The sequence below is a fragment of the Thermoascus crustaceus genome, assembly GCF_041956765.1.
Source record: "Thermoascus crustaceus strain CBS 181.67 unplaced genomic scaffold VTN00scaffold_1, whole genome shotgun sequence".
In the NCBI taxonomy this organism is placed as follows: Eukaryota; Fungi; Ascomycota; class Eurotiomycetes; order Eurotiales; family Thermoascaceae; genus Thermoascus; species Thermoascus crustaceus.
The window spans coordinates 2,939,713-2,966,281 of record NW_027192527.1 but is presented as its reverse complement, the minus strand read 5'-3'; the positions used below and the strand labels follow the sequence as shown (position 1 = coordinate 2,966,281).

Here is a 26,569-nt window from a genome sequence, read left to right as displayed (position 1 = left end):
TGCGCCCGTTGGGCTAATGACAAACTGCAAATGCAACGTTCTCCGTGCTCGGTAACGGAGGATTTGCTTCCTTTCAGAGTTCAACGTTCCACACCAGGCGCTCCACGGCGGAAGTTCTCCACATCCAGCCCCTGAACAGAGCAGCTCTGAGCCTGAGGCAGCATCCACAGACTCGACATCCATGATCATGACCTCCGGTCTATCAGTATCCTAGATCGGGGAAGAGGAGAGGGGGGAACAGACGGATCCAGGAGCCAGCGGCAGTGGAACATGACGGCTGGGCCGAGGATAGCTGAGGGGCAGGGTCCGGAGAGGCGGGCGAGGGCTGCTGTAGCGTTCATGCGGGTGCCCCCATCGCGGCCCACTGGCCGGGGCGAAGAACCGGCCGAGGCTGTCTCCGACTTGGGACCGTCCATGCGCCTTCGCGCTGGCGACTGGACGGCGGAGGGACATGGAGCTGCTAGCCGTGCACCATCGTCCGTATGAGCTTGCCCGGAAGAGAAGCCAAGTGGAACGTGCAGACGGGAGCGATGGACGGAGTTGACATGATAAAAGTTTAGCAGGCCTCAGAAGAGTCAGAAGGAGAAAGCTAGCCATAGCGGCAACACAAAGGGGGATGATGCCAGCTGAGGCTGAAGTTGGACTGTTGTTGGATAGGTACGAGCAAGCGGCTGTAACTCGCAGGGAGATCACTTTGGCCCGTCAAGCTGTCAACCGGCGGTGGCCGACAGAAGTCCAGGAAAACCTGAAGGTTCAACAGATCCCGTGTGTCTGCAGGGTCTGTAGGCTGGAATCACGCAGCATTGGCTGTGATGGTTCTTGTCTCCAGGTGGAATTTCTCCAGGAGAACGGCGTCGAGATGGACATCCACCCGTGGCATCCCTTGCCCTTGCCCTTACCCTTACCCTTACCCTGAGCCCTGGACCGGCCGGTGCCCTAACCCTCTGCCCTACTTCGTTTCCCCATTCCTCTTCGAGCTATCTAGGTAGCTATCTGTTATCAACTTATCTGTATCGCCTCCATACCCGATGGGTGGTCTTGCTTCTGACGCCCTTGAAAGGACTCAAAGGAGAGTCTTATGTACAGGAATCAAGCGACGCTAGGGAAACAAGGCAGCGCTTCCCCGCTGCACAGAGTCCCGAGGCGTTGGAGCACTGATATCTCCTAACCGTAGTCAGTTAAAAGTCGAGCTCCCAGTCTCACGGAGTCTCAAGGTGGTTGGGCGTTAGGTCCTGGACTTGCAGGCCAAGCGAAGCTAGAGGTTGAGTAGGCCGTACAGCGTCTGTCGTACTCTGGACGCGGAGAACGGAGCGTCGCCGACGAAGATGACCCAAGAGCACTTCTCCACCACTCCACCAGGCGATGCTCGCGATGATTCGAGATGAAGAAGGGAGACCCATGTCCATCTCCCGTCCGTCCTGTCACTGCGTCCCGCCAACGGACGACGATCAGCACGGGTGCTTCAGCCAACTCAGTGCCCTTTTCCCGGTTCCGCGAGCTGGAAACAACAGGAGATTGACGCGCATGCAGCTGTTAGTGCGGGCGGTCGACGGTAATTATTTTTTGACAACCCCGGAAGCTTGACTGATCACTGCAGGCCGTCGACTGACTCGACATCTCTCCTGTCTCTTTCTCTCGGAACCCAGCCGGACGGTTGGCTAGACCTTTGCCTGCGTACGGAAGACAGCCATGTGAGCCAACCAGGATAGACACAGAGGGGCTCGAAAAACACTCCAGCGTAGAACAAGACATACCATCTTCTCGTCAGTGGCTTTGCCAGCCCTGCGTCTCCCGCCGTCGTATCGTCTGCGGCCCGCGGCGCACGGAAAACGATGTCCGGCTCTCTGCCGAGATGGCTTATGGGAGAGATGCGCATCTTCTGTTCTCTACTCTTTCACGTCCTAGATCTCATTTACTGCGGGTGGACTCTGTGGAGTATCTCAGGGTGGCGAAGATGTCAACTGACCCGAAAAAGTCCCTTTAACGCGGCCGATCCTCAGGACGCAACGAGTCGAGAACTCTTCCTCTGTATGTGCCGCAGCAGGACGATTTCATAACAAGTTTAACAACCGTCTGTCCTCTGCCAGCGCAGCGGTTCTCCGCCAATCACCGTTGCGCGGTGGTCCGTTCCGCTGTATATCGCAGAGACGGCGTTTACAAAAGACCAATAGTGCATGCGATCCTCTTCCCCTGTCTATATCCAGGGATGCTAAGCGCTTGTTCGGGCTCTTTGCACGTCGAGTCTCGCCGGCCAACGCCTGAAGGGCTTACGCATACGCACGACGGACGACATGGAACGGGCGATCGACAGCAGCTATATAATTTATTATTATATACGATTGTTCGCGCCAGTAGATCTCGGGGTTTGGATTTGAGAAGCTAGTCCGCCGGTAGGACGAAGCCTGGACAGCAAGCGGACACGCTTCATCTGCCAAAGTTTGGACCTTTTGAGAGACAATGCCTATCTCGGCATGTCTCCGTACTGAGGACTTATCAGACCATATCGTCGGGCGCTTTACGCAGTCAGTCATAGTCCTGCTCATTCCAGGGTCGAGTTCAGTCTAGTACGGAGGATAATCCCGTACGCCAGTCTGGGGTTGTCGGCCTTTCCTGAATCTTGAAGCACATCCGAAGTCCCTCTTCCGCAGGCTTTATCGATGGCACGTACGCAAGTCGCAAGCTAGAACCCCCCAAGTTTCAACCCCAACCCCGGCCGCAGGACCAGGCGCAGGATTCGAACATCCGTGATGTCCGTCGTGCCCCCCGGACAGCCGGTAGCTAAAAGCCGCAACCTCTTCACTCCCTGCTCGGGGACGCTCGTTCCAGAGCGCCGGGGCCAGAGCCCGACCCAGCAGACTCGATCGGCAGCGTGTCTGAACCATCCCCTCGGGTCCGTGGCTCGTCTTGTCTTCTGTCATCCTGGGGACAGGATGTGGTCACCGACGACCGACCGCTCCGTGAGGGTTGCAGGGAATTGCACAACTCGTCGGTCAAGTTGGCTAGCGGCCTTCGACGCGAGGTACATGCACACTGGGTAGGCAGCTAACCGATCTCTAGACCGCATCGTGGTCGACGTACCTATTTTCCAGGGATCTGGTTCCAGCGGTTGCAGTTGCATGCGGTCAGTTAATAATAATAATCCAGTCCATCCGAAATCGCGTAATGCATGGATTCGTTCAATGGACGAAACAGCTGCAAAGCCTCAATCCGGTCCTACGGACCAGCATTCTAGACCTTTCAACCAACACCAAGCGATGCCCGGTTAGGCATGGAGTACGAAGTACGCAGTACGACTACTCTGTATACGCAGTATACGGAGTACAAGTGGCAGGGGTTTCAGTCAGTCCGGACCCCTGCTGGTAGCCTTGTACGGTGCCTTTTTCTTTTTCTTCTACTCAGCAAGGACCTAAGGTATGAGACACCCTGCTGACAGGGGCAGACCGTTGTGTCGGGTCGGATCCCAAATCCATCGGATGCTGCATTACTCCGTACATTCCCAGCTCTATACATCATTATTATTTAACAAACTCGCATCTTCCGTACCGGCCTTATTCGGTTCGTCCCTTTTGAGGAAGTACTCCGGCCAGACTACGGAGTATACACCAGGTTCTCGTGACCCTGGATGTAGTAATGTCGCTTCGGAGACGATAGAGAGTTCCAGGACCGTAGGACACATACTAATATTTTAGAAGAAAGAAAAAAGAATTGTTAGTGTTGACGTCAAGTTCAAATTGTCAAAAGCTCCAAACTGACCGCTGCTGGAACTTCTATAGTAATAGGAATAATAAACTAAGTAATGTCCTTTTTCCTAACCGTCGCACTCTATACACGTGGTTCATTCCCTGCCGAGGTAAACAAGAAGTCTCAAGTTGCCTTGCCCATATGTCCGAGAATGCTGTCGTTGTCGTCGCCATCGATCCGAACGATGGATGTCGACCAGAACTATATATACTGTACCGTACCGTACCAACTGTATTATACACCAGTCTGGACTGAAAGCGGCTGATAAATGTAACATATACATAGTAACGTAATACACAGTACAAACACATGCAGTAGATGCCTTGCAGACCTAATTATCCCTTAGGCACCTAATTCCTCTTGCTCCCCCTAGACTCAGAGACTAGCAAAATACTAATCATCATAGCCCTCAAATAGAGACTATTAACGGTAGTTTTCTCCAAGATCTACCTACCTACTCTTCAATTATCCGCGCTGCACCGCATCTGGCAGTTAGATACGAGGCTCGACCAATCCGGTTCGTAGGAGATGGGCGTTTTCCCCGCAAAAGAAAAAACGATCGCCGATCTCCCGCCGCAAAAACTGCAAAACAGCTCTCCTCCGCGTCCAAGTTCGAGAATACGGTTTGTGATTGATATGTGATATTACTTACTACCCACGCAATATACGCTGTTTACGTAGTATGATATGATATTGGAATTTTTTTTTAGTGATATCTATTTCTCTCTCTGTTTTCTTCGATTCTCGCTATCAATTGGGCCTAGATAGCTCCTACTTCACTGAACAACTTCCTCTATACATGCGATTTTCCAAATCAATTGATTAGAAGCCAATCCGGGGTTGTCTTCTTACTTGAGCCAACAGCTGCTCAATCCCAATTCCTTTACCAGAGTTTAAACAAACAACAAACTCCCTCAATCCGCACCGCAATACGCACACACACTCTCAAATCCAACATGGCCAACCCCCTACAAACCGCCGCCGCCACAGGCCCAATAACGCTAACGATCCCCTCCCGCTTCCTCTTCATCGCCTCGATCGGGAACAAAGCGCCCTACCGCACGACGCGCCACAGCGCGGGCCACACGCTCCTCGAGGCCGTTGAGCCGCTCCTCGCGACGCGCATGCCCATAACCATCCCCAAGAACCCCATCCCGAGCCTGACCATCCCCGGGCTAAGCGACACCCAGGATCCCAAAGCCGTACCGGCGTTCTACCAGATCTACGCGAGCCCGACGTTCATGAACGTCTCGGGCCCGAAACTTGTCCGGAAGCTGGAGGACTTTTTAGCGGAGAAGAGGGATGTGTATCGACGGTTACGGGAGCGGAGGTTGTTGATGCAGGTGGGAAGGATATCGGAGGATGATTTGGAGGATGAGACGAAGCTCAAGGTCCGTGGTGAATTGACTACCCGTGGGACGCTCCCGAGTCAGTTGACGCGGTTCAATCCTACCCTTGTCATCCTCCACGACGAGCTCGAGGCGCCGCTCGGGAAGGTGAAGGTGAAGCGGGGAGGGCCTGAGCAGGCGAGTCTAAGGGGACACAGGGGGCTGATCAGCGTGATGGAGTCTCTGCGCGGGAAGGGGTTACTTCGGCCGGCAGGCCAGAATCAAACACAGAACCAAAGTCAACGCCAGAGCCAGAGCCAGAGCCAGAGCCAGAGCCAGAGCCAGAGGCAGGACGACGAGCGCCTGTCCATCCTCCGGATCGGGGTCGGGATCGGTCGCCCCGCGAGCCGGCAGCGGGACGACGTGGCGGATTACGTCCTGACGGAGATGAGCCCGGAGGAGATGGCGGCCGTGCGGGCAGCGGCTGGGCCGACGGTCGAGGCGCTGATGGATGAGTTTTATAGGGTGAAGGAGGTGGATTGAATGGATATATATATATATATATATTGGTATGTTGAGACGGGACGGGACGGGATGGAGCTTTCGGCTATTGTTGTTGTTACTATCGTTATCATCGCTTATGACGGAGATGAGATATACCCCAGGCATGCATATTACCTGTACAATATTATAGATAAAATAGATGGATAGAGATAAACTGTATGATACAATAGTTAACGCCACTGTATGGATCTTATTAAATGCAGCCAGACTTGGGAGAGACTGGAAACCTCTGGACGGACATAATCCAAGCTGAGACGGCATGGGACTGTCACTCGATGGATTGGATAACCTACGCCAAAGGAGAGCGCCAGGGCAGAAGCGAAGCAAAGAAAAGGTATACTGCTATTCGCGCAGTATACACGGCAATATTAACTCCTCTTATGATAACAAGTAACAGCAATTCCGACGTGGGTAGATTTTGGTTGGTCCTCCCATTCGTCTCACCGTGAATAAACAAATCATGGAAGAATGACAGAAGCAGAAATCGAAGGGAATGCAAGCATGAGCGCCAATAACGGATGCCGATACAGACCGAACAAGACAGGGAATCAATCGACTACAGATGAGCGGGAAAAGATCGCACTCGTAACAAGCATCTTGTTCGACAGCAGTCTACAAGAGAAAAACAAATCACACCGTTCCGGCGATACTCAGATCCCGAATCTCCTGCAGCACCTGCTCGACCCGGTTATCCAGATCGCCATTGGCGTACTGCTCTCTCGTGTCGGCGTCCAGGTACTGCTGCACCTGGGCCATACGCGAGTACGCCTCGGCGCAGAAGCGCAGCTGGATCTTAACGAGGGCCTCGAAGCTGGGGTCGAGGTAGGGAACACGCAGGTCGATGAGCTGCGGCAGTTCGGTGGACAGCTGGTCGTTGAGCTGGTCGTAAGCCTGCTTGGCGATCTCGGCCTCGCGCTCCGCCCGGGGCAGCTTGGATACGTCCTTATCCGGCTTCTCGACCAGCTTCTTGACCTTGGCGCGCATCGCGTCGTAGTCGATAAGCTTGTTAGTTCGCTTCTTGATGCATTCGTTGACGTCGGGGAAGTATGAGCAGAAGCGGCCGATGGGGTCGAGCACGGTTGTTCTGCTCTCATCAGCATCGATCGTCATACCACAAGACTTTACGGAAAGTACATACCTGTACGGCCCATCCAACGCCTTGATCGTCTCAGCATCGAGATCCTCAACGGCTTGCTTGTAGCTCCGGCTCACACCGTCTCTGGTACCAGCATCACCGTAGAAAGCATCAATCGTCTCCGCGATACGCATCTGGGAGGCCGTCATCGCTGCCACATCACACCAAATCAGTATAACCCTCCGGCTTCCAGAACCCAGCACCGTCAAAGGGAGAGACGCACCTCGTAACGAATCCAAGTATCCCTTCGCTTCCTTATGCAGGCGATTGGCCGCGGCCTCCATGGTCCGATAGCGTCTGCGCCATTCATTCCATGAGTATACCCCTCCCCCTAAACTAACATCTACAGGCAAAGGACAAGAGCACCGTACCGTTCCTCAATCTCATAGTCACGATCATTCGTCTTTTCGACATGCCCTGTTTGATATCCAGAATCAGCCTGGTCCATTTCTTCCTCCAGTGGATACCAACGAGTCGAAAAGGGGACGGAAGCAGGCAACCACCAAACATGCGGGGTAGAACGGGGGGGAAGCTGGCTACGAACCCGTCTTCATCATCACCTGCGTCGTTGCGCGGTTGACATTTTTCTTGAACCCTGCATATCCAAAAAGGGATCAGTCAGCTTCCCCATTGTCTGTATAGCTGTACTGCCAAACGGGTCACACGTTACCTGCCCACGACATGGCGGCTGAACGAGAACAATGTACAGAACCGGAAGGGGGGGGTGGGAAAAAGTAAGTCGATCAGCGGAGGGGCAGGTTAAGCAGGTAGATAGATCTAAAGAGTATCGAGTACAAGAGAAGCTCAAGGTCGACGTCTGGACTTCTATGAAACACGAGGATCGGAGATGCAGGTGGAGCAGAGAGATGATGGACTGGAGACGACGGCTGGCAGCCTGACCTCACCGGACGAACAGCCTCAGGCCCCCCGGACGCCGATCGCGGGCGGATGCGCTGGCCCTACGGGCACGTGAGCGCTGTGGCGGTGGCTGCGGTGTGGCGCGTGTGTGGTTCATGCCGTCTCGTCCCGATCCGCGGCTTCGGCGCTTCTCGGCCTCGCCTGCGCCGCCGATCGTGCTTGTCACGACGTCATGCCTTTCCTTTTACTCGATAACTTCACCGTCGTAACGACCTACCGTAGGAGAGCCCAGCTCAGCTCCCTTTGCTTGGTTTTTAAGTTATGTTCCTGGTCTGATCTGTAGTCTACGCAGTACGTATGGATTGAAGCTGTAAGGAAAGCTACATCTCTAAATAAATTTTCTGTATCTGTACATACAACAGCATGAGTAGTATATCGTGAACTGACCTCGATGAAAGCATGAAGAACATGGTTTGCCCGTTGAATCGCACACTTGAATATTTTTGAAGTCATATGTACTCGTCTTCACCGCCAAAGTAGCTATCATTCAAGATTACTCAGCATACGGAGTAGAGGCAGCATTTGATCAGCGGTCATACTGCGTATGTCCCCGCGATCACCGCAGATGTGGATGGTCACTAATTACTAATGGGAGAGGTTCTTAACATACTCCAGTAGGTAATTAATTTGCTATTGCGTCACAGCAAATAAGCAGAGATCCACTCGTCTATTTGATTCTTGCAGTTACAGTTCCATCGACGGACCCACCGCTGAGTACACCGCACGCGTGGGTATGTCCATTCCGCAGAATGATAGAAACTGGCACTAGATAACTCATCAGTTAATATTATGTTTATTTATTTATCTATTCGTCTTCAGACAAGATCATAAACCGCGTGACTCTTTCGTGTTGAAACTTGTCACGAAAGTGCTTGAATCATATACTATACATGGATACATATCAACAAAACATCAAACTTAAGGTTCGGAGGCGTTAAATCAGATTGGATAAAATGGATATGCAGCACCGGGATAGGGAAATGCACCGACAACGGGATCAAAGGACCTCCTGAAGTCGAGTAGGTCGGCGTAGCGGGAGCAGTGGGAGATGTGTAGTAGTGAATGTAGGGTTAACATGGCGTGCCCCAGGTCTATGCAATTGAGCGGGTAGCAGTTGAAGAGGTCATAGAGAAGCCAGTGGATGAGCCGGTGGTAGTAGATCATGTTCGTCGTAGTTGTAGTAGATATATTCTTATGGTGACCCTTCGCCTTGGTATTCATCTTCGGAGGGCCGCCTCGTCAGACGGAAAGTAGCAGCAGGCGCAGAATTCTCTGTAGCACTAGCAGTACCGGTAGGCTTAGCAAGTTCGGTGCCCGTTGACTTTTGTTTCCAGTTGAAACTGGTCCATCCGACGGATCACCAGGGACCTTCAAGACCAGCGAGTCTCCGATATGAGCGAGCGACTCCTCGAACTCCCGGAACGACTCGGCCTTCCAGTTCGCGCCGCACTTTCCCGGTACCGCTTTGGGGCCGGTGAAGCCGAGATAGAGCACGTCGTGGTCCGTGTGGCCGTTGTCGCCGGTGATGTTGCCGTCTGGGAAACATGCTGTGGCCAGGGAGATGGATGCTTCACCCGTGTCGGTGCCGCCGTTGGTGTCGCCCCAGATGCCGTAGAACTGTAGGCATAATCATTGTCAATATCTTAACTCGGGTCAAGGACAGGGAGGGAATACCAGCTGGTTATTGCAAATAACAGCCATAATACTCAACGGCTTCATGCCCGCCTCTTTCGGTTCAAACGACGGCTTTGCGCCTTCGTTCCCGAAGACAACGTAGCCATGGATATTGGCATTCAAGTCTGAAAAGCCGTACCCCTTGACGATTTGCTGGAAGGTGGTCTGGTCCTGTCCCGAGTTGTCGTTGGAACACTTGCCAGCCGTCCTGTCGTCACCGTCGCAGTCGACGTCCATGTCGCCTAGACTCTGTTTGCGGCTCGGTCCGGCGAGGTAGATGAGGCCGTTATCCTTATAGTCACCGCAGTAGGACCAGCCCGCTATAGATAAGGACATTAGCATGTGAGACGATATATTGTCTACTAAAGACATCGATGAAGTATGGATGACAGAATCTGTCACATACAGTTTCCATGACCGTCATGAAAACCATCCTTAATCGGATTAGAGCAGGTCTTCCCCTAAACACCGTAGCAGCTCAGTCAAATTACCCCATCAATTAGAAATCTTTGATCTGTACTGAGAAGCCATACCTTAACAGTATCATAGAAATGCTGAAGGTTAGGAGGGATGTCACGGGCGTTCGTGACAGCAGGGTAGTGCGAGGCCAGAAGGCTGCCCAGCACAGCGACTGACTTGATCGAAAGCGCTTTTGCTGCCATCGCATTGAGTTGGAAGTGTACCGGCAATTCTCTGAGGCTGTTCCTGTCCGTGTTTGTGTGGAAGCTTGATTGACTGTCCAGATGCCCAACGAGATGACGAAGGAGTAGCCCTCACGTCACGGAACCAGAAGCACGTTTACACGGCCCCATCTGTCGCCATATTGCATTGTATGCTTTAGCTTCCGCAACACTTCTCAGATAGTACCGAATATCTCGTCGGGGTCACACTGGAGCTTATCCCAAAAAATGACTTGGCTTCTGTTTGGTTAGATCATTGTCCAGCAGGACAAGGTATAGTACGAGGTACACACGCCCAGGCGATACCGGGGAACCTGGATGTGGTTGCATGGGCGGTATCAGCCAAAGACCAGGGGCAAGAGATCTGTGGGGTGCACGAGATGCATATGAGGAAATAGGCTCCGTTCCTGAAGCTGAATATATACTCAATTGAGCTGATCGACTCTCGAAGGAAGCAAAATTGGCACCCAACACAGCGGTCCTTGGAAGTTCCGTACCTGGATAGGTATGCAAAAATGGGCTGGACTTTTACAGTACATAGAAAAGAAATCCATGGACAGTTCAATCTTCCGATCCAATCCAAACCGAGGGCAAGGTACTGTACAACCACAACCCAAGAGCCTTCATCCATGCATCGACCTCAAAACACTTGACGATCTACTCGAAGCAGGTCTGGTCCTCATCAAACAAGCCCCTAGGTAAACCCGTGTGCCGTTTTCCAAGCTTGGGGCCATTATTATGTGCCTTGATCATCTTCTTTGACGGCCCCCAACGAAGTACCTAACGACGCAACAATAACCAAGTTTGGTGGGGAAGAAGATGCGGGTGCCAAAAATAGAACACCCGGAGTTTGTCCGCTTCCTCATCCACGGGTAAGGTACCGGTAGAAACTCTTGGCTTCCAACAATGTCTACAAATGTGAGGGAAGATCGGGGATCAAAATCAGTTAATTATTACTACATGGGAAATGTGCGCTTACTCTGTAATCTCCAGACTCCAGGGGGATAGCAATAGGAGTCCATGAACCGAAAAGAATCTAGCAGGTTAGACCGTCCTCGGTAATAATAAAATTTCGGTATAGACATCACCATACTGCGTAGAGACTTCTCAGACACAGCGGAATTTCACAGTTGTACTATTGATCAACGCATCAATTCATCAATCTTGCTCCGGGTTGGCCATTATTATTATTCTCCGGTTGTACTACTGTACAACCCAGTCTCTTCAAACTCCGATAGATACTATTTAATTATCCGTCCAACAGCCTGGCACAATGCATCCTCCCGACGAACACAGGAGACGTCACCCTGTCAACCTCATGGCCTTATTATCCCAGAGTATCCTGTACGAATCTCCGGGTCGAATAGCCCAAAACCAATAAGGATGCATGCTGAGTTCTTCAGAAAAAAGATAAGCACATTGGGACCATTGCTGTATTATATCACAAACTAGGTTTAAGAGCCAAGCAGACCTCACTGGATGTTTTTCCCTCAAATAAAAAGCGAAATTCAACGTAGAAAAACTTTATCCCGCAGACTATGCCAGCATGTCATATGCAAACTTGCGAATCAGGAAACTGGCCACACACAAAAATTCGTAATTCGCTCTGTAAAAAGCAAGGCAACGCTCTCAGGTAACATGTCAGACACTCAAACACGCTAAAAGGGCATGAGTAGGGGTACAGTACAAAGCAGAGGAAAGCACCATCCAAAACCAGAAGGGTAGCAATTGATATCAGCAACAAAAGCAGATCGCCCCATACCGTCTGCGGATTGTGTATCCATGCCTCGTTTATTTCCATAAACAGGGAACGTGAGGCATGATGCTTCGTCCAGTCATAATCGATCGTAAGGGGTAGAAAACTATGGGATCAGTCGGATGATCATGGCATAGTTGCGATATGACATGGAGCTCATTCGGGACCTATGTGTGAGTAGTTAAAGAGCAGGAAAGAGACGGGTTGAAGGGTATCTCGAGTAAAATTAGTAAGTGAAAGGAGATACCAGCAACGAAAACAGGAAATAGGCGAGACTTCCGCGTGAAAGAGAATAAATATGTACAGCACACAAAAGCAAGACAAGTTTTAAGTGCAGTATAGGTCAAGGATCTAAACTCAGGTGACTACCAACATGGGCTAGGTTGCTCACCCGGTTTGACCCTTCCCATGACCCGACCTCAGCCCAAAATCGACCAGACCTCATACTCCAAGCCATTGGATGAGAAAGTGTGAGATTTGGCTGGAAACATGACCGCTGGGGCAATACAAGAACAGCTCTTGGCTGTTCTGGCTAAGTCAATCCACTTCAAAGGCGAGTCTGCGTATGGTATCATTCATAGTTATACAAAAAAGAGGACACGCGAGAAGATCAGACAGCAGCTAGTGTCGTCAACGAGAAACAAAAGAGAAAGCAAAACGCTGGCCCAGATAAGGAGGAAAGGTCATGACTCTTCGTTGCATTAAGAAACAGAAACCCGGATATGAAACTAGAACCTGTAATGCTAGCACAAGCCCAGACATGGCATGTGAAGGCATAAAAAAAGCAGGAGGCCTCCTTCTATGAGTGATAACGGAAGGAGATAAGTCCTGAACGAAGTATAGGACAAAAGACAGGACTAGCCCGCTCCAGTTGAACCACAACACCAAGAGCCAGCAATACCGAGGTGTGTGGGATAAAATTCAGGTCCAATGTCATTAGGACGCCGTACCGAACGCTCCCAGAACACCGCCCTTGGCTTACAAACTCCCCCAGGGAGAAATGCATTCAATCATGTCAGAAGCCCTCCTCGCCAGCCCTGCATAATTTGATCTCACGAACCCATTCGGATTTGAGGACCTGCGAGGCAGTTATACGGCGAGAAGGGTTGGGATCCAGGATGGAGTAGATCACGTTGCGACAACGAGCCTGCAGAATACAAGTCAGTTCTCAATTCACGGAACACCTGGGGTTTCAAGAGAATGCTCACCCTATGCAAAGTCTCGATGGGAGCATAACCATCCTCGTGCTTGCGGCCCTCCAAGTAGCTCTGGTAGAATTCATCCTCATCTTTGCGCGCGACTCGCCAAAGATGCCTTCCGGTTCTCATGGCCATGTAAATGACACCGGTGGCCCAGACATCGACAGCTCTGGGGTCGAACTCCTTGTCGATGTACTCCTCGGGGGCGATATAGGGAGCGGAGCCGCACAGGCCGGCTGTCATGTGGGCTTCCTTTTCCCAGGCCATGCGGAAGCATTCGCCGTTGCCAAAGTCCGTGATCTTGAGGGCACCGTGGGTGGTCAATAGGAGGTTCTCCGGTTTGAGGTCACGGTGTGCAACACCCATCTCATGCATATACTCCACACCCCGCATCAGCTGTTTGAAGTAGCAATCTGCCTCGGCCACCTCTAGCTTTCCTGCAGCCAGAACCAGCGTGTACAGATCGCCACCTGCACAGTACTCCATGACCTCACAGTAATCACCTTTGGCGTCCTGCAGCAGGTCGAGGGTATGGATGACATTCGGGTGGCGAAGAGAGGACGATATGCAGAACTCGGACGTGAGACGTTTTTGGTATTTCTTGGAAGTTTCCTGAGGACGACGGCGGAACTCCTTGACAGCGTAGAGCTGTTCCACCCTGGAGTCCTTGGGATCCACTTTGTGAGATATCCGGACTATACCAAACGCCCCGCGCCCCACGATCTCCTGGCATTTGCCATACTTGTCGACCAGCGAGGCGGTCGCATTTGGGCCTCCCTTCTTGTCGGCAGCCAGCTTGTCTCGCTCGTTCTTGAGCTGATCGATCCAGGTCGACATGAGCGACAGCTGCTGATCTTCAACATGAGCGTCGTCCTTCTTTTTTCCACCACCCAGTATGTCGCGGAGTAGGTCTGTGAGCTTCTCCTGTCTCTTTGCACTCCTCAGGAAATGCCGGTGTGTGCCATCGGGCAGCATCTCGAACCGTTTCGGAGCAGCGGTGCTCTCCTTCTGATCCTTGCCTCCAAACATGGATTTCTTTTCGCCATCGCCCTTCGTGGATGTCTGTCGCGAGGGAGCTCGGGAGGGAGGCTTTGTCTGTTTGGCGTTGGAGCCCTTCGCACTGTCAGAGCTGGTGTCAGAACCCGGTTCCCGGTGAGCTTCGGGCTGCTCCTTGGGAGATGACTTCCCGGACTGCGAGAACATGCGCGACAGGCGGTTTGCCATAGAAGGTTTGGGGGGCTTGACGGGCTGAGGAGGCGGGGGAAGAGCATCGCCGTTAGACAGGCGGATGTCCTCCAGCGCGCGGGTTATCTGAGGCTCTCCATCTCTGCGGTCGTGCGAAGCCTGTGACGTTGCTGCTGAGGACACTGCAGAAGGTACAGGTGATGCGGGCGTTGGAGTCATGTGCGGTGAGTAGGCGGGGTGCAAGCAAGGGCCACGAGGGGACCAAAAGCGTCCCGTGATGGAGAGAGGAGGCAAGAGTGTGGAGGGCTACAGCTCAGCAGCAGCTAGCGCTGAAGCTGGAGCTGCAAGAAAAAGCTTGCAGAGAGGAGGGAGACGAGGTGGTGAGGGGGCGAGATGGGAGGCGTCGTCCAAGGGCGGCCGGCGGCGGCCCGGGCTGAGCAGTGACGAAACCGATGGAGAGCACGAGAGCGCCGCGCAGCTCACGGAGTGCCCAGAGGGGACAGGGCCGTTAGGCAACCACCAAATAGACGGGGGTTCTTTATATAGCGAAGACGGTTCCTCCGAGCCGTTCTCGAGCTAGAGAAGCAGAGGAGAAGAAAAAAAGAGAAAAGAGAAAAAGGAGAGAAGGGAGGGGAGGATGGCGTGTGGCTGTTGGGGAGCAGCGGTAGAAATAACACGGCCGTCCACCTTTTTTGTGCCGGGAGGGCAGAGGGCACAGCGAGAGAGGGCCGCGGCAGCAACCGCCAGCGCCTTTTTTAGCCTTTGGCAGAATGTGGGAACGAGGCCGGCACCATGCCGGAAGTGTGGCCACGGCAGGTCCTTTTTTGTAAGAGAAAAGAGACTTTGTCAGGATCGAGTAAGAGTAACTAGACTCCCTGACCCAGCCGCCTCTCCGGACGCTTCTACAGAGTACATTCCAGGGCAAGCTCAGGGAAACGCGTTCTTCCTGGCCGGAGATGAGCCAGCTTATGGAGATGGATCTGCCTGCTCAGCTCAGCAACACGGAGGGGCGAGCAGCCGTTCTCGAACAGGGAGAGACCCTCGGGAGAACCTTGGAACGCCTCGTCTCTGGACATCACGCCGGCAACCAAGAGCACACGATTCCGGCAAGCTACCTACCGTCGTTACGAACACGGCCTCTGCATGGCCAGTCTTCTCCCTGCTCTCTCTCAGGTCGTTGAGGTGACGTCGAGAGCAGATGGATCCCGAAGTTGACATCAAACTCGCGCTTGAGGCTGTGCAGCCCGCGCTGATTCGATGAGCACCCCGCACAGACAGGCCAGCAACCAGACTCGTGTGGTTTTGGCTGTGGCGGTTTGTCAGAAGCTTTTGCCTTCCTCTCTCGTCTTAACACTGGGAGGCCAGCGACAACGAGGGGCTGATCCACAGAGGGGCCCTCGACCTGCTCAAAAAGGCTCGCACCGCTCCCGGCCTCGACGAAGTTACGAAACTCTGTTCAACGCTCATACGTGGTCTCCTACGAACCTCTTCCTCTGGGGCGGAGACCGTTGGAACATGCATTTCAGCTGCCCTAGTCGTGCTACCCCGTTACCCCTCTATGGATTCTCTATATATACATAGGGCTTGGCACACGGGCATCAGGAGATGCCAGGGAGGCACTGCGGATGAGAGGATTGAGGGCGTTTAGTATGGCTGCTCCCCGGTCCCCCAGATTGCGCTGCTCCTGTACGGCCTATCCCTCCGGAGCAGCACATGTGCTAAGCGGGGAATGACGCGGGGTAGGCAATGGCTGTCTTTGACGCCATCACCAGTCCTTGCGAATGATGGAGGTATGCGCATCTTCGCCTTGGGCTTGTTGGCTTGTCTGATGCCCGGACGGCGATCCATTCATCCACACGGCAGACGTCAGGTCGATTTGGACGGCAAAGATATTCCGATGGCCCAGCATGGAGGACCAATACCCGGGGAATTCGGGATGCTGCCAATGTCTGCTGTCACCGTCTTGGTCTGATTGTCGTCCCATAGTACAGTAAGTCGAGATGAGATCAAAGGCGCAGGCTCACAGGGGTGACGAGTGCCTCTTTGTAAGCCATGTTGCAGTCTGTGCTCTCATTTCCCGGAGCCACTGTACCTCCTTTTCCAGCTGATCGTAACATGGAAGAGAACCTAGTTGTCCATCTGTGGTTGACCGGAACTTTCTGAACCAATATCTTGTCTTGTAGGTATTGCCTGAGCTGTGCAAGGTTCTACCATCCAAGACAACAATACCTGGGTACTTTGCTCCGTATCTCGCAGACGCTTTCATCCTTGACAAGATGACATACCCAAGATGTAGCAGGTGAAACCTCTCACAGACCAGGCGCCACCGGCCCCTAGCCCTATCTGCAGGTCGTTCTCTAGTGCCGTCCTCTTTGGATACGCCGGCCTCGAAGTAATGCATGGTCTACTTTGCCATTACTCCGACCATGCTGGAGCTAGATGCCCCGATACTGGAGCAAGCCTTCGACCGGTGCATCTCACCAACGCTAGCTTTGGAGGGTAGCTTCAATGGCTGAAATGCTCCGAGGTGGTCATCTTGCAAGTCGATCGTCATCCCGGACAGCAGCAGTATCGCATGATAAATCGACACGCTGCCGACCGCTCATCAATTCTTTTTCTGCGGAGAAAGGACTCAGGATCGCAGCTTTAGGACGGAGAAGACCCGGTCGCTGGTCGGAAGTGCGGTGGCCGCTGTTGCGGTGAGGTTTACGTCGCCAAGGCCTCATCAACTGTACGGCGATCATCGTTTGATGCTTCGCGCAGCACTGCTAGCCTCCAACGGTGCCATTCGGAAGCCACACCTGGCATAACCGGCCTGACGGCTAATGTACGTATGTGCGTGGGAACAGCCACAGCTCCACAGGGCCAGTCACAGTGCCAACCAGCGAAATGAAGACAGAATAACAGAATGCCCATGATCTTCGCAGCCCCGCGAGGTTCACTGCATGCCACGGCCATGCACGAGCCATTCTGCCCTACTGTGCAGCTCCCTGCGCCGCCCTGCACGTCTGGCTACTAGCTATTTAGCTAGTCATCGTTTGGAGAGTCATTGATTACCTACTATGGCTCATCCGACAGACGTTGGTTACTCGGGATTTCCAGGGACCAATTGAACCACCCCACCGTCGCTTGCTGACCGCTCTTGAATCAGAGGCTGTGAATCTCGCGAACCTATGCCTCCGGAAGGTTTGATAAGAGAGACATACGGTCATAGATCATCATCACTAACCAAATTGTCACCGTGTCTTCACGGCAGGACGGGTAGGCCGGTAGATCTACACGCTCGGTGGAGCACTCTTTTGAAAGCCAGTTTTTTGTCCCGTTGATATGACTCTGATCTTCCTGCCATCAAAAGGAAGCGGAAGGCCGAAAGTAGATAGGTATTACTGTATGGTAAGCTGCCCAGACGCAGACTCCTGGGCCAACGCAAACGGGTGAAGGAGCCAGAAGACAAAATGATTGGTTCAGAAAAAACCCTCAGCAACCGTCATGTGTCTCCCTCGATTCAACATTGAACATTGGGATCTGACCTCAGGAGTGTACATCACTGTCCAAGCATAAATTATGATACCGAAAAGGTCAATTGTACGGCGCTTATGTCCACACTACACAGTACAACGTAATTGATACTACCTGACTGCCACGGTGGTCCTGCGTTTATACTGCACAGCACTACGGAGTAGTAGGTAGCAGCCAGGGCCATGTCATTGGCCCCCTCCGGAGAATAACCTGCAGGCGGGAATCCAAGCGACCACGAAGGCTCGATTCGATGGGTCGCATCCTGGTCCGATCGACCAACGCCATGCTGGGAAAGTCTTCCATATGGCATTGCCATATGGCGCAAGTTTGACTTGCTGCAGCTGACGGTGCCCACACCCTGGGTAAAGGTAACCTAGCTACATATCACAACTGTCACCTGCCTGTCATGTCGGACCACGAGTAATTTATTATTAACTTTATGATGTACAGTACTGTACAACTGTGCACAATGCCACTACTACTCCGTACTAATCATCACCCTATTCGTGACAGTCTCTGCTTATATACAGAAGCACGGGAAGCGATAAACAACCCATGCATAAAATTCAATCGAGATCAGATCAAACCGAGACCGCTTTTAAGATCCAACTCCCTATCCCCTCTCTGTCATACCATACCATCCAAAGAAAGTTCCATCTATCCATGTACGACATACATACGAGACAGATCATATCTCACAGCTCTCAATTGCATTCTTTTCATGTGAAAGTTCCCACACACTCTACCAACACCAACCAGGTGAACCATGCACACAACATACGACCCTTGTACATACGTCCAATCTGTACAATGCATCGCAATGGTCAAGGATTACAGTACAATCTGTATCAGCAATATCTTGAAATGGAATGGAATGGAATAGCAAAGAACTGTACAATACTTCGGCCATGTAGCACTGCATACATATATGCATAAACAAGGGCTCCCGCCCCTTGGCGGTGTGGCTTGATGATCCTATCAGATGCATGCCCTTGAGCATGGCCAGCTTGCAGTCCACTTTTCCCCCCCGCCGCTAACTACCTACCTAACCACCTACCAGGTACTAGGTGCTGTATGTAGGTACCGGCTACGAAGGTCAGGTAGGTGATCCCAACATTCGGGATTTAGGGTTGGACAATGAGCGCGATTTGTCTTGATCCAAGTCTGCGTACTGGGTTAAGGATCGATCGATTTGCACGAGTCATTATCGGCCCCAGCGCGCTGCTTGCTTCTATTTGGGTATCTATTTGTCAGGTACCTTTTTCAAGATCTACACAACGCAGATTCGATGAGGTACGGTACCTACCTACCTACTTAGATACCTAGTCTTATCGTATCATCATGTTGTGAGTGGAGTAGGACGCAGCGGAGCGGTGTGCCTTTCCAATGCCAATATATTGTTCCATCTTTTGGGTTATTAATCTGATCAGATCAATTAAGTAGCTAATTCATTTACTTATGATTCACCTTTCTATCTATCGATTTATCTATCTATCTCTCTCTCTCTCTTTCGTTCTTTCCTCGACTGTGATCTTGATCTGGATTTCGCGTCACCGCCCACCAACTTACTACCTCAGTGAATACCTTAGACCCGTACTGTCTGTACATTAGGTACGTACAAGGTACCTACCTAGTAAAGTAAGATTCTTCCACACCATCAGTACAAATCATTCCAATCATCCAATCGAACCAATTGCATGCATTGAGCTGAAACATGACATCAAACTGATGATCGCAGATAGAAAGAAGAAGAACAAGTTATCCGAGACAAGTGTTCAATTTGTACAAGTCATGCATGCATCATACATAAACCAACGAATCATAAATTGATTTGTCCATCAAACCAATCGCGCCAACTTTTTTGACAAATGGCTGGCTGGATGGCCGGTGCGTCTAGATTTGATACCGATTAATAATATTAATCGGTGCGTCGCCAATCGCATGTTTATAAGTGTCAGACCGAGAGAACTCGACACAAGATGACTTGTGTAAGGTGGTATTGGAGTTGCCATGTCATTCTTTCCATCCGTTGCATTGCACTGAATTGATTTCCTTGTTCTTATTCTTGAATGATAATCCATACCATACCGGTTTAGGAAGGATCATGAAGGGAGCTCCAGGGCTACTTAGGTAGGTCGAGACGTTTTGAGATTTAGGATAAAGAATAGAATTCTGGGTTAAGATGTACCTATCTAGAGCAAACTGCCCGTTCCTCTAATCCGATCCATGAATGTCTTGGATCAACTGACAGGACAGGAAACTTTGGAAACATCCATTTGGCGGAACCTTTTAACTTAAAGAGTCCTACTAATCTCACAGGAGATCCGGTCCTTTGTCTGTTACCCGGGACATGTTAACTTCCACGTCCAGTTTCAGCCGAGTGGCAGTCCTCATGTGGAGAAACCCGGTAGTAACTACATGGTATATGGGAATCCGGATGGTAGCTAGGCAGGTATACCAAGACATGCCACTACTACATGACGACCGACAAACAATCGAATCACAATGCGAAGACGAGAAAATGAGAGCGCATTCTTCTCCAGCTGAGGTCGACCCATGTATGGGCCCCTGTCCAATCCTATTCGGCCAATATCCATTTCAAAGTCGACCGTTGATATCAGCATGTACGCCAAGACAGATGTGTGGTACACTCCGTGATCGGCTGAAACTGGCAGAAAAAAAGAAAGCTGCAGTGTAAGTAGGTACGTAATAGTACAGCTCAGTGGGTTTGGATGTTTTAGTGAGGCTCAACGCGTGAGGGGGTGACCTCTCTCGAAATCAAACCCAGTGTATTGGTCACGCCGCCCACAGTGCTCTAGCCTGCAACAGACTCAGTGCTTCTCCGCTCGGGAGTCTTGACTGACAAGGCTGGACTGCGTTAGCGCCTCTCGGTCCGTCGGTCCCTACTCCCAGCAGAAAACAGAGGAATGGGAGAGAAATTGGTCACGGTCCGATTGTGTGCGCCGGTGTGCTTGGCTGCCTTGGCATGCTGTAGGGCTGGAGGGATCTCCATGTCACATCCAGGTCGCGAGTCTCTAGCCGCCCAGGTATCGCGTGGACAGCGGATGTAGCTCCAGCTATACCCGTGCTAGCAGATATCCAGCCGGATAATCGGATTCGGAGCGTCGTAATCCTGCTTTCTATTTCGCACCGTCTCGTCTTCGCAATGAGTCCCTGTCATCCGCTCTTCGGCGTCGCTTTTCGGGAGACGCATTAGGTCTGCCATTTAGATAGCATGCCTTTTGATCTTCTTCCTGCACTTCAAGACGCGCTATCATGGCGCCCCGAACTGGCTGACGGCGGACATCCCGAACGCCGCGATAAATTCAACACAAGCAAAGAAACATGTGAGACCGGTCAGATTTGATATACGACACGGAATTCCCCGAACCTATCAGACGTTGTCCAGGTCATTCTCGGAGAATTTAAGATCTCAGATCCCCAGGGCGGCAGATCTTGTCCCAGAAAAGGGGAGACGGGAGGATCTGGCGGCGCCACCGGACACGCCGACGCGGAAAATTTAAGCGAGCACTCGAGTCTTGACAGAGTCAGCCGCGCTCCACTTCTAAGAGACGCTGCAATAATAACCACCACTGGGTCTGCGAAAGATGGACAGTTGGGAGTGTCACATACCACAAACTGCTCCAGGGACTCCTCGAAGAGCTCATTGTTGACGCCAACCCCTCCGGGATGCTCGATTGGAGACAGGGGGTTCTTGACGACTGGAAAGGGGGAGACGTGTCAGCAGAGAGCCGATCAGAATTCAGGGGAAATTGAGCGCCCGGCAGAGCTCCACCGGAGAAATTTGAGCTAATCTTGCGCTTACCATACTCAACGTAGAGATTGACGTAGATCTGCTGCAGGGCCACGCGCATGCTAGGGGATTTGGTATCCGTGAGCATAACGAACTTGATGTTCGTGGGCGTCTCGTAATAGTGTAGTTTGTACTGGCTGGTGCGGTAGGAGATGAAGCTGGAGAACGCAACCATACCCGGTCAGCCTCATCAACCGGAGACGGTTCAGGAGAAAGCAAGGGCGGTTACCTGTCGTCCTCGCCACCCAACTTGCGAACCATGTTTCGCAGCGAGAAGACGGTGCCGAAGACGAGTTTGGCGTCGTCGTCAGCGCTCCTCGCTGGCCGGTCGGCGCTCTTGGGCACTCCATTGTTCACGCCAGGTAGTTCAGAGTTCGATCGCGAGGCTTTGCCGCTGGTCGAGACTGGGCGGGGGAGCCAGCGGCGTTTGTAGATGCACTCCGCTGGTTGGGGCGGAACGGGTCAGCATACGTGGTCCGTCATTGAGCCCAGGAACAGGGAGAGGGGGGCAAATACCATGGCGGTCGAAGATGTAGAAGGAGTAGACAGTCATTGCGGCGGAGGCAAGGGAGCTGAGGAGGTCAGGCGTGGAGCTAGAGGAGGCTGAAGCAGTGGGAGGAGCTGTGAGAGGGGAGCAGCAAAGGAGGGAGAGCGACGGTTTGCCGGAGGGAAGTGAGTCCGGAGTCGTAGTTGGACAGAAGACGATCTCCGTAGGGAGCCCACAGCAACTAGACACGGAAGACGGTGGTGGGCTCGATCAGATACTCGGAATGCGGGCTGGATATGCGTGTGAGCCGTTGAGAAGGCGAAGGCGTGGGCGGTGAAGAGACGGACGGGTTTATCGATACTGATGAGTGACCTGGACCACGCCCCGGCCTGAGAGCCAGAGAGACACGCGGCGCCGCTCCAGGCCTTCGCCTCGCTTCGTCCTGATGAAGCCTGGAGAGAGAGAGATATCTGCTGTTTCTTTTATGTATCCTCTTGAGCCTCCTCTCCTGCACCCCTCCTGCTGCGCTCTCGACCCCCCAGTCCGCTTCTCCCCACTCTCCAGCATCCCCAGCTTCTCCATATTTCCTATCGAGGCACCACCTTCGACCTTCCCAGGACCTCTGTATCCGATCTCTCCCTCCCCCTCTCTCTCGTCCTCCCGGTGAGCCCTCCAAACAGTACCAACTTCGTCGACCCCGCAGTTCAATGGCCAACGACGGCGCCCAGACGCAGCAACGAGACTCCGTCCCCGAGTCTATCCATGGGGGGTCCATCGACGGTGCAGGGTCGGGACCTCCGAAGCCGACTCGATATGCGTACGTTGCGTCTCTGTGAACCCTCCACTTGTCTCCTCTGGTCAATCACTCCTCGCCCACCCCTCGTCCGTTGTGCTGGCGCACGCGCTGTACGATAGAATATATCCGTGACTGACCCCGCCTGTTCTGCGTCTTCTAGATCGACGCCTTCGTACGAAAGTCCCTGGAGGCATCATCGCCGCAATCCCACAGCCCCGCATCGAGTGAAGGTCTGCTCATTCCCCCTGTGATGTTCAGCGACAGCCAGCTGATGGCAGTTGTCAACAGGAAACGCTCAATGCGCGCTCAGAATACACTACCAGTCAGGACGATGGCACCGCAGAGCACCGGATCAACCAATATGTGATAAAACAGGAGATCGGGAGGGGCTCCTTCGGAGCGGTCCATCTCGCCGTAGATCAATATGGCCAGGAATATGTGAGCATCCCCGACTGATAATTGGGGTTTGCCCGTCGCAAATGGAAGATAGACACAAGATGACAGCGACGGAGTCAAGAAGCTAGCTTGCTGACGAACGAGAAACAAATTATTTCAGGCCGTGAAAGAATTCTCAAAGTCACGCCTACGGAAACGCGCGCAGTCCCATGTCCTGCGGAGACCTCGCCGGCCCAGGCGTCCCGGAGAGGATTTCAACTCGCCTCTTCACCGGCATCCTTCTGGCACCGAGGACGAGCAGAGCAAGCATCCTCTGTATCTGATCAGAGAAGAGATTGCTATCATGAAGAAGTTAAATCACAGCAACCTAGTGTCGCTAATAGAGGTCCTGGATGACCCAACAGAGGATTCTCTGTACATGGTCATGGAAATGTGCAAGAAGGGTGTCATTATGAAGGTTGGCCTGGAAGAGAGGGCAGACCCTTATGATGACGAGAGCTGCCGCTGCTGGTTCCGCGATTTGATATTGGGGATCGAATACCTGCATGCGCAGGGTATCGTACATCGGGATATCAAACCCGACAACTGCCTCCTGACGAGCGACGATGTGCTGAAGGTCGTCGACTTTGGCGTCTCTGAGATGTTCGAAAAGGATTCAGACATGTACACGGCTAAATCAGCCGGTTCTCCCGCATTTCTCCCTCCGGAGCTCTGCGTTGTCAAGCACGGAGATGTCTCCGGCAAGGCAGCAGACATATGGTCCATGGGTGTGACCCTGTATTGTCTTCGGTATGGAAGGCTTCCCTTTGAGAAGCCAAGCATTTTCGAACTCTACGAGGCCATCAGAAATGATGAAGTCAGCTGTGAAGGGGAGACCGATGACAACTTCAAAGACTTGATGTCAAGGATTCTGGAAAAGGACCCGGCGAAGAGGATAACCATGCGAGAATTACGAGTGAGTCGCCAGCCATCGGGGTACAAGCGGGACAAGCTAATAATAATGCGCTGCAGGAACATCCGTGGGTGACGAAAAATGGCACAGATCCGCTTCTATCAGAGGAAGAAAATACCGCGGAGATGCTCGAGCCTCCGACAGAAGAAGAGATGAATACGGCAATCACGAGCAATATGGGCAACCTACTCGCTGTGGTATGATCTTCCCGTCTAATTCTTTACCGTTATCTAAATTGACATGATCACGCAGATGAAAGCTGTTAAGAAGTTCAAGAGACTCGTTGATCCAGGGAAAGATATGCCAATGCAAAGTATCCTTGGTCAGGGGCATGAGTCCCACTTTGTCCAGCCTCCCCTCGAGATGGATCCGGAAGAAAGCATTTCTCCTCCAACCAAGAGCCACAGTCTCGACACATACAACAGAGAGCATAGGGAACGCGATCTCGTCGTCAAGGGATATCACCCGCAGGGCGGTATGCGGCTGGAGGTATCACCGGAGAGGAAGAATTCAGCCAGCATATCTTCGAAGCATGATTCCGAACGGAGTAGCGTCAGACAGCTTTCGAATAGAGGGTCACTGGTGAAGGATTCCGCCGGAAGTTCAATTGGCGGGGAGAGCATGCGAGCCGATCCCGCAGACGATGGTCGGAGCATCTCTACGTCCAGGGTCCCATCTCGGGCTGACACACCCACCACCAAGCACAGCACCGAGGGAACTCGCGGTCATGCTCGTGACCCTCTGGAAGAAGAGCATCCCTATCTCTTCATTGGGCCCTCCACGTACACAGGGGATCCGACACATGATTCTGGCTCATTCAAGCACGAGGGCCTTTTCAGTGAACCAGACACCTCGATGACTGGCATTCTTGAATTTCCAAACACAATGCCGCCCATTGACATGTCAGCTGTCCCCATCGTCAGCGAGTCCCCTGGTGCTTCGGAGATCGACATCTACGAGACTGCGTATCGCGAAGAGATAGAACGCATCCGAAAACGTAGCATGGCCCGGCGGCCCAAGCTTTACCTGACCAGACGTGTCGAGGGCAAGAACGTCGACCTGGGAGACGCGGCAATGCTGATCAAAGACGAGTCACACCAACCGCAGTCGGCTCTGCAGATTGGCGAGAAGGTTGCCGTCCCTCCTGCAGGCGCTGCAGCAAGTGCGATGACGGCTCTGCTCGATGCCCAACAGCAGCAGCAAGCGCAAGAATCTGCTGCGACGACGGAAGTCCGCTCGCAGCAGCAACCTCCCTCCCAGGCCTCTCCTCCTCCCACCGCCGCCCCCGAACCGACAGCAGTCCCGACCAGCTCCTCGGACAATAACCCTCCCCCTACAACATCGCCATCCAAGTCCAAAACCAAACTGAGAAGTCTCCTCGGGCGCATGAGAGGCAGTCGTAGTTCTATTTCTTTTTCGGACGGGGACAAACCCAAAGACAAGAACAAGGACCACGGTCAGTTGACAAATTAAGCAAAAACAAAGATGAAAGAGGGGCGAGAGGGAGAGGGGAATAGCCCAAGTTATTCGAGCATATATATACATTTAATTTAGCCAGTCCATCGAGCCGTTAACGAGCTGAGAGAGTCAGCATATATGAACAGGTTTACACCTGACCTTTTTTATTTACTTACTGATCTATAGGTACCTATCTATTACATACAATTCCAGGGAAGTAATTATTACTCTAGATAGATAGATATCTATATATCGTAATCAACTAATTGATACCAATTTCATCTGATCTTACTCTGATCTTGTTCTTTTTGTCTTGATGAGCAATAAATAGTATGTACTGTACCTCACTCAGCATAAAAGAAGGAACTCTCAGCCAACCAACTTCCGATACCCGAACAGTCCCGCTACCTACCTAGGTACATACATAATCCTTGCAAAAGACGCTCAACTTCTGTCTTTTGGATAGCACCTCAGTTCTTAAGTGGTGTGGTCGTCAAATCAGTCTGTAAGCCACATACATACAAATAAATACTGTGCAGTGCAGTGCAGCAGAGCAGAGCACACATCAACAGATAGATTAGGTTAGATTAGATTAGATCCCCCTACTTGCTCAGCAGCTGGATGCTATTGTATGTACATGTACGCACTTATTTCCTGCCCTGCTCTGCTCTGCTGATATCCTGGACTGCTCTGAGATCTGTGTAAGAGATAGAGGTAGAGGGAGAAAGAGGAGTAAAAAGTAACCTGGTCAGTCAAATCAAATCAAATCGTCTTCTGTGTCCCCATTCTTTCAAACCTGACTTTGTCTCTTTCTAATTCCTTTCTATCTGTCAAGTCATTATATGTGCGGTATCTATGGTCAATCACGCCCTGGAGAAAGAAAGGAAGAAAGGATTGAATAGAGCAAGTCAAGCAGGGTCGATTGAGCTACTTCCCATTCCATCTTTTATTTATCACTCACACCAGT

The 26,569-nt window shown here is 52.1% G+C and overlaps 10 protein-coding genes across 10 annotated transcripts; 6 read left to right on the top strand and 4 right to left on the bottom strand.

Moving 5' to 3' along the window:
* Positions 1-270: 270 nt before the first annotated feature.
* VTN00DRAFT_1031 (uncharacterized protein) lies at positions 271-630 on the top strand (the record flags this gene model as incomplete). Its single annotated transcript, XM_069426952.1, has 2 exons — positions 271-480; positions 556-630. The coding sequence occupies 2 exons, from the start codon at positions 271-273 to the stop codon at positions 628-630; spliced, it is 285 nt and encodes a 94-aa protein (XP_069291733.1).
* A 2,117-nt stretch (positions 631-2,747) lies between these two features.
* VTN00DRAFT_1030 (uncharacterized protein) lies at positions 2,748-3,038 on the top strand (the record flags this gene model as incomplete). Its single annotated transcript, XM_069426941.1, has 1 exon — positions 2,748-3,038. The coding sequence occupies one exon, from the start codon at positions 2,748-2,750 to the stop codon at positions 3,036-3,038; it is 291 nt and encodes a 96-aa protein (XP_069291732.1).
* A 1,659-nt stretch (positions 3,039-4,697) lies between these two features.
* Positions 4,698-5,612, top strand: VTN00DRAFT_1029 (uncharacterized protein; the record flags this gene model as incomplete). The annotated part of the gene is made up of 1 exon (XM_069426929.1): positions 4,698-5,612. One exon carries the CDS (start codon positions 4,698-4,700, stop codon positions 5,610-5,612), a length of 915 nt encoding a protein of 304 aa, XP_069291731.1.
* A 651-nt stretch (positions 5,613-6,263) lies between these two features.
* VTN00DRAFT_1028 (uncharacterized protein) lies at positions 6,264-7,451 on the bottom strand (the record flags this gene model as incomplete). Its single annotated transcript, XM_069426918.1, has 6 exons — positions 6,264-6,717; positions 6,772-6,919; positions 6,992-7,065; positions 7,140-7,185; positions 7,313-7,363; positions 7,439-7,451. 6 exons carry the CDS (start codon positions 7,449-7,451, stop codon positions 6,264-6,266), a joined length of 786 nt encoding a protein of 261 aa, XP_069291730.1.
* A 1,474-nt stretch (positions 7,452-8,925) lies between these two features.
* On the bottom strand, positions 8,926-10,022 carry VTN00DRAFT_1027 (uncharacterized protein; the record flags this gene model as incomplete). The annotated part of the gene is made up of 4 exons (XM_069426907.1): positions 8,926-9,303; positions 9,361-9,680; positions 9,767-9,821; positions 9,894-10,022. The coding sequence occupies 4 exons, from the start codon at positions 10,020-10,022 to the stop codon at positions 8,926-8,928; spliced, it is 882 nt and encodes a 293-aa protein (XP_069291729.1).
* A 2,789-nt stretch (positions 10,023-12,811) lies between these two features.
* Positions 12,812-14,399, bottom strand: VTN00DRAFT_1026 (uncharacterized protein; the record flags this gene model as incomplete). The annotated part of the gene is made up of 2 exons (XM_069426896.1): positions 12,812-12,943; positions 13,005-14,399. 2 exons carry the CDS (start codon positions 14,397-14,399, stop codon positions 12,812-12,814), a joined length of 1,527 nt encoding a protein of 508 aa, XP_069291728.1.
* A 58-nt stretch (positions 14,400-14,457) lies between these two features.
* VTN00DRAFT_1025 (uncharacterized protein) lies at positions 14,458-14,760 on the top strand (the record flags this gene model as incomplete). Its single annotated transcript, XM_069426885.1, has 1 exon — positions 14,458-14,760. The coding sequence occupies one exon, from the start codon at positions 14,458-14,460 to the stop codon at positions 14,758-14,760; it is 303 nt and encodes a 100-aa protein (XP_069291727.1).
* Positions 14,761-20,163: 5,403 nt separating this feature from the next.
* On the top strand, positions 20,164-20,916 carry VTN00DRAFT_1024 (uncharacterized protein; the record flags this gene model as incomplete). Its single annotated transcript, XM_069426874.1, has 2 exons — positions 20,164-20,393; positions 20,724-20,916. The coding sequence occupies 2 exons, from the start codon at positions 20,164-20,166 to the stop codon at positions 20,914-20,916; spliced, it is 423 nt and encodes a 140-aa protein (XP_069291726.1).
* Positions 20,917-21,219: 303 nt separating this feature from the next.
* VTN00DRAFT_1023 (uncharacterized protein) lies at positions 21,220-22,066 on the bottom strand (the record flags this gene model as incomplete). Its single annotated transcript, XM_069426863.1, has 5 exons — positions 21,220-21,237; positions 21,333-21,421; positions 21,526-21,671; positions 21,743-21,956; positions 22,030-22,066. 5 exons carry the CDS (start codon positions 22,064-22,066, stop codon positions 21,220-21,222), a joined length of 504 nt encoding a protein of 167 aa, XP_069291725.1.
* Positions 22,067-22,707: 641 nt separating this feature from the next.
* On the top strand, positions 22,708-25,617 carry VTN00DRAFT_1022 (uncharacterized protein; the record flags this gene model as incomplete). Its single annotated transcript, XM_069426852.1, has 6 exons — positions 22,708-22,817; positions 22,957-23,026; positions 23,085-23,234; positions 23,353-24,147; positions 24,204-24,341; positions 24,397-25,617. 6 exons carry the CDS (start codon positions 22,708-22,710, stop codon positions 25,615-25,617), a joined length of 2,484 nt encoding a protein of 827 aa, XP_069291724.1.
* Positions 25,618-26,569: the final 952 nt, after the last annotated feature.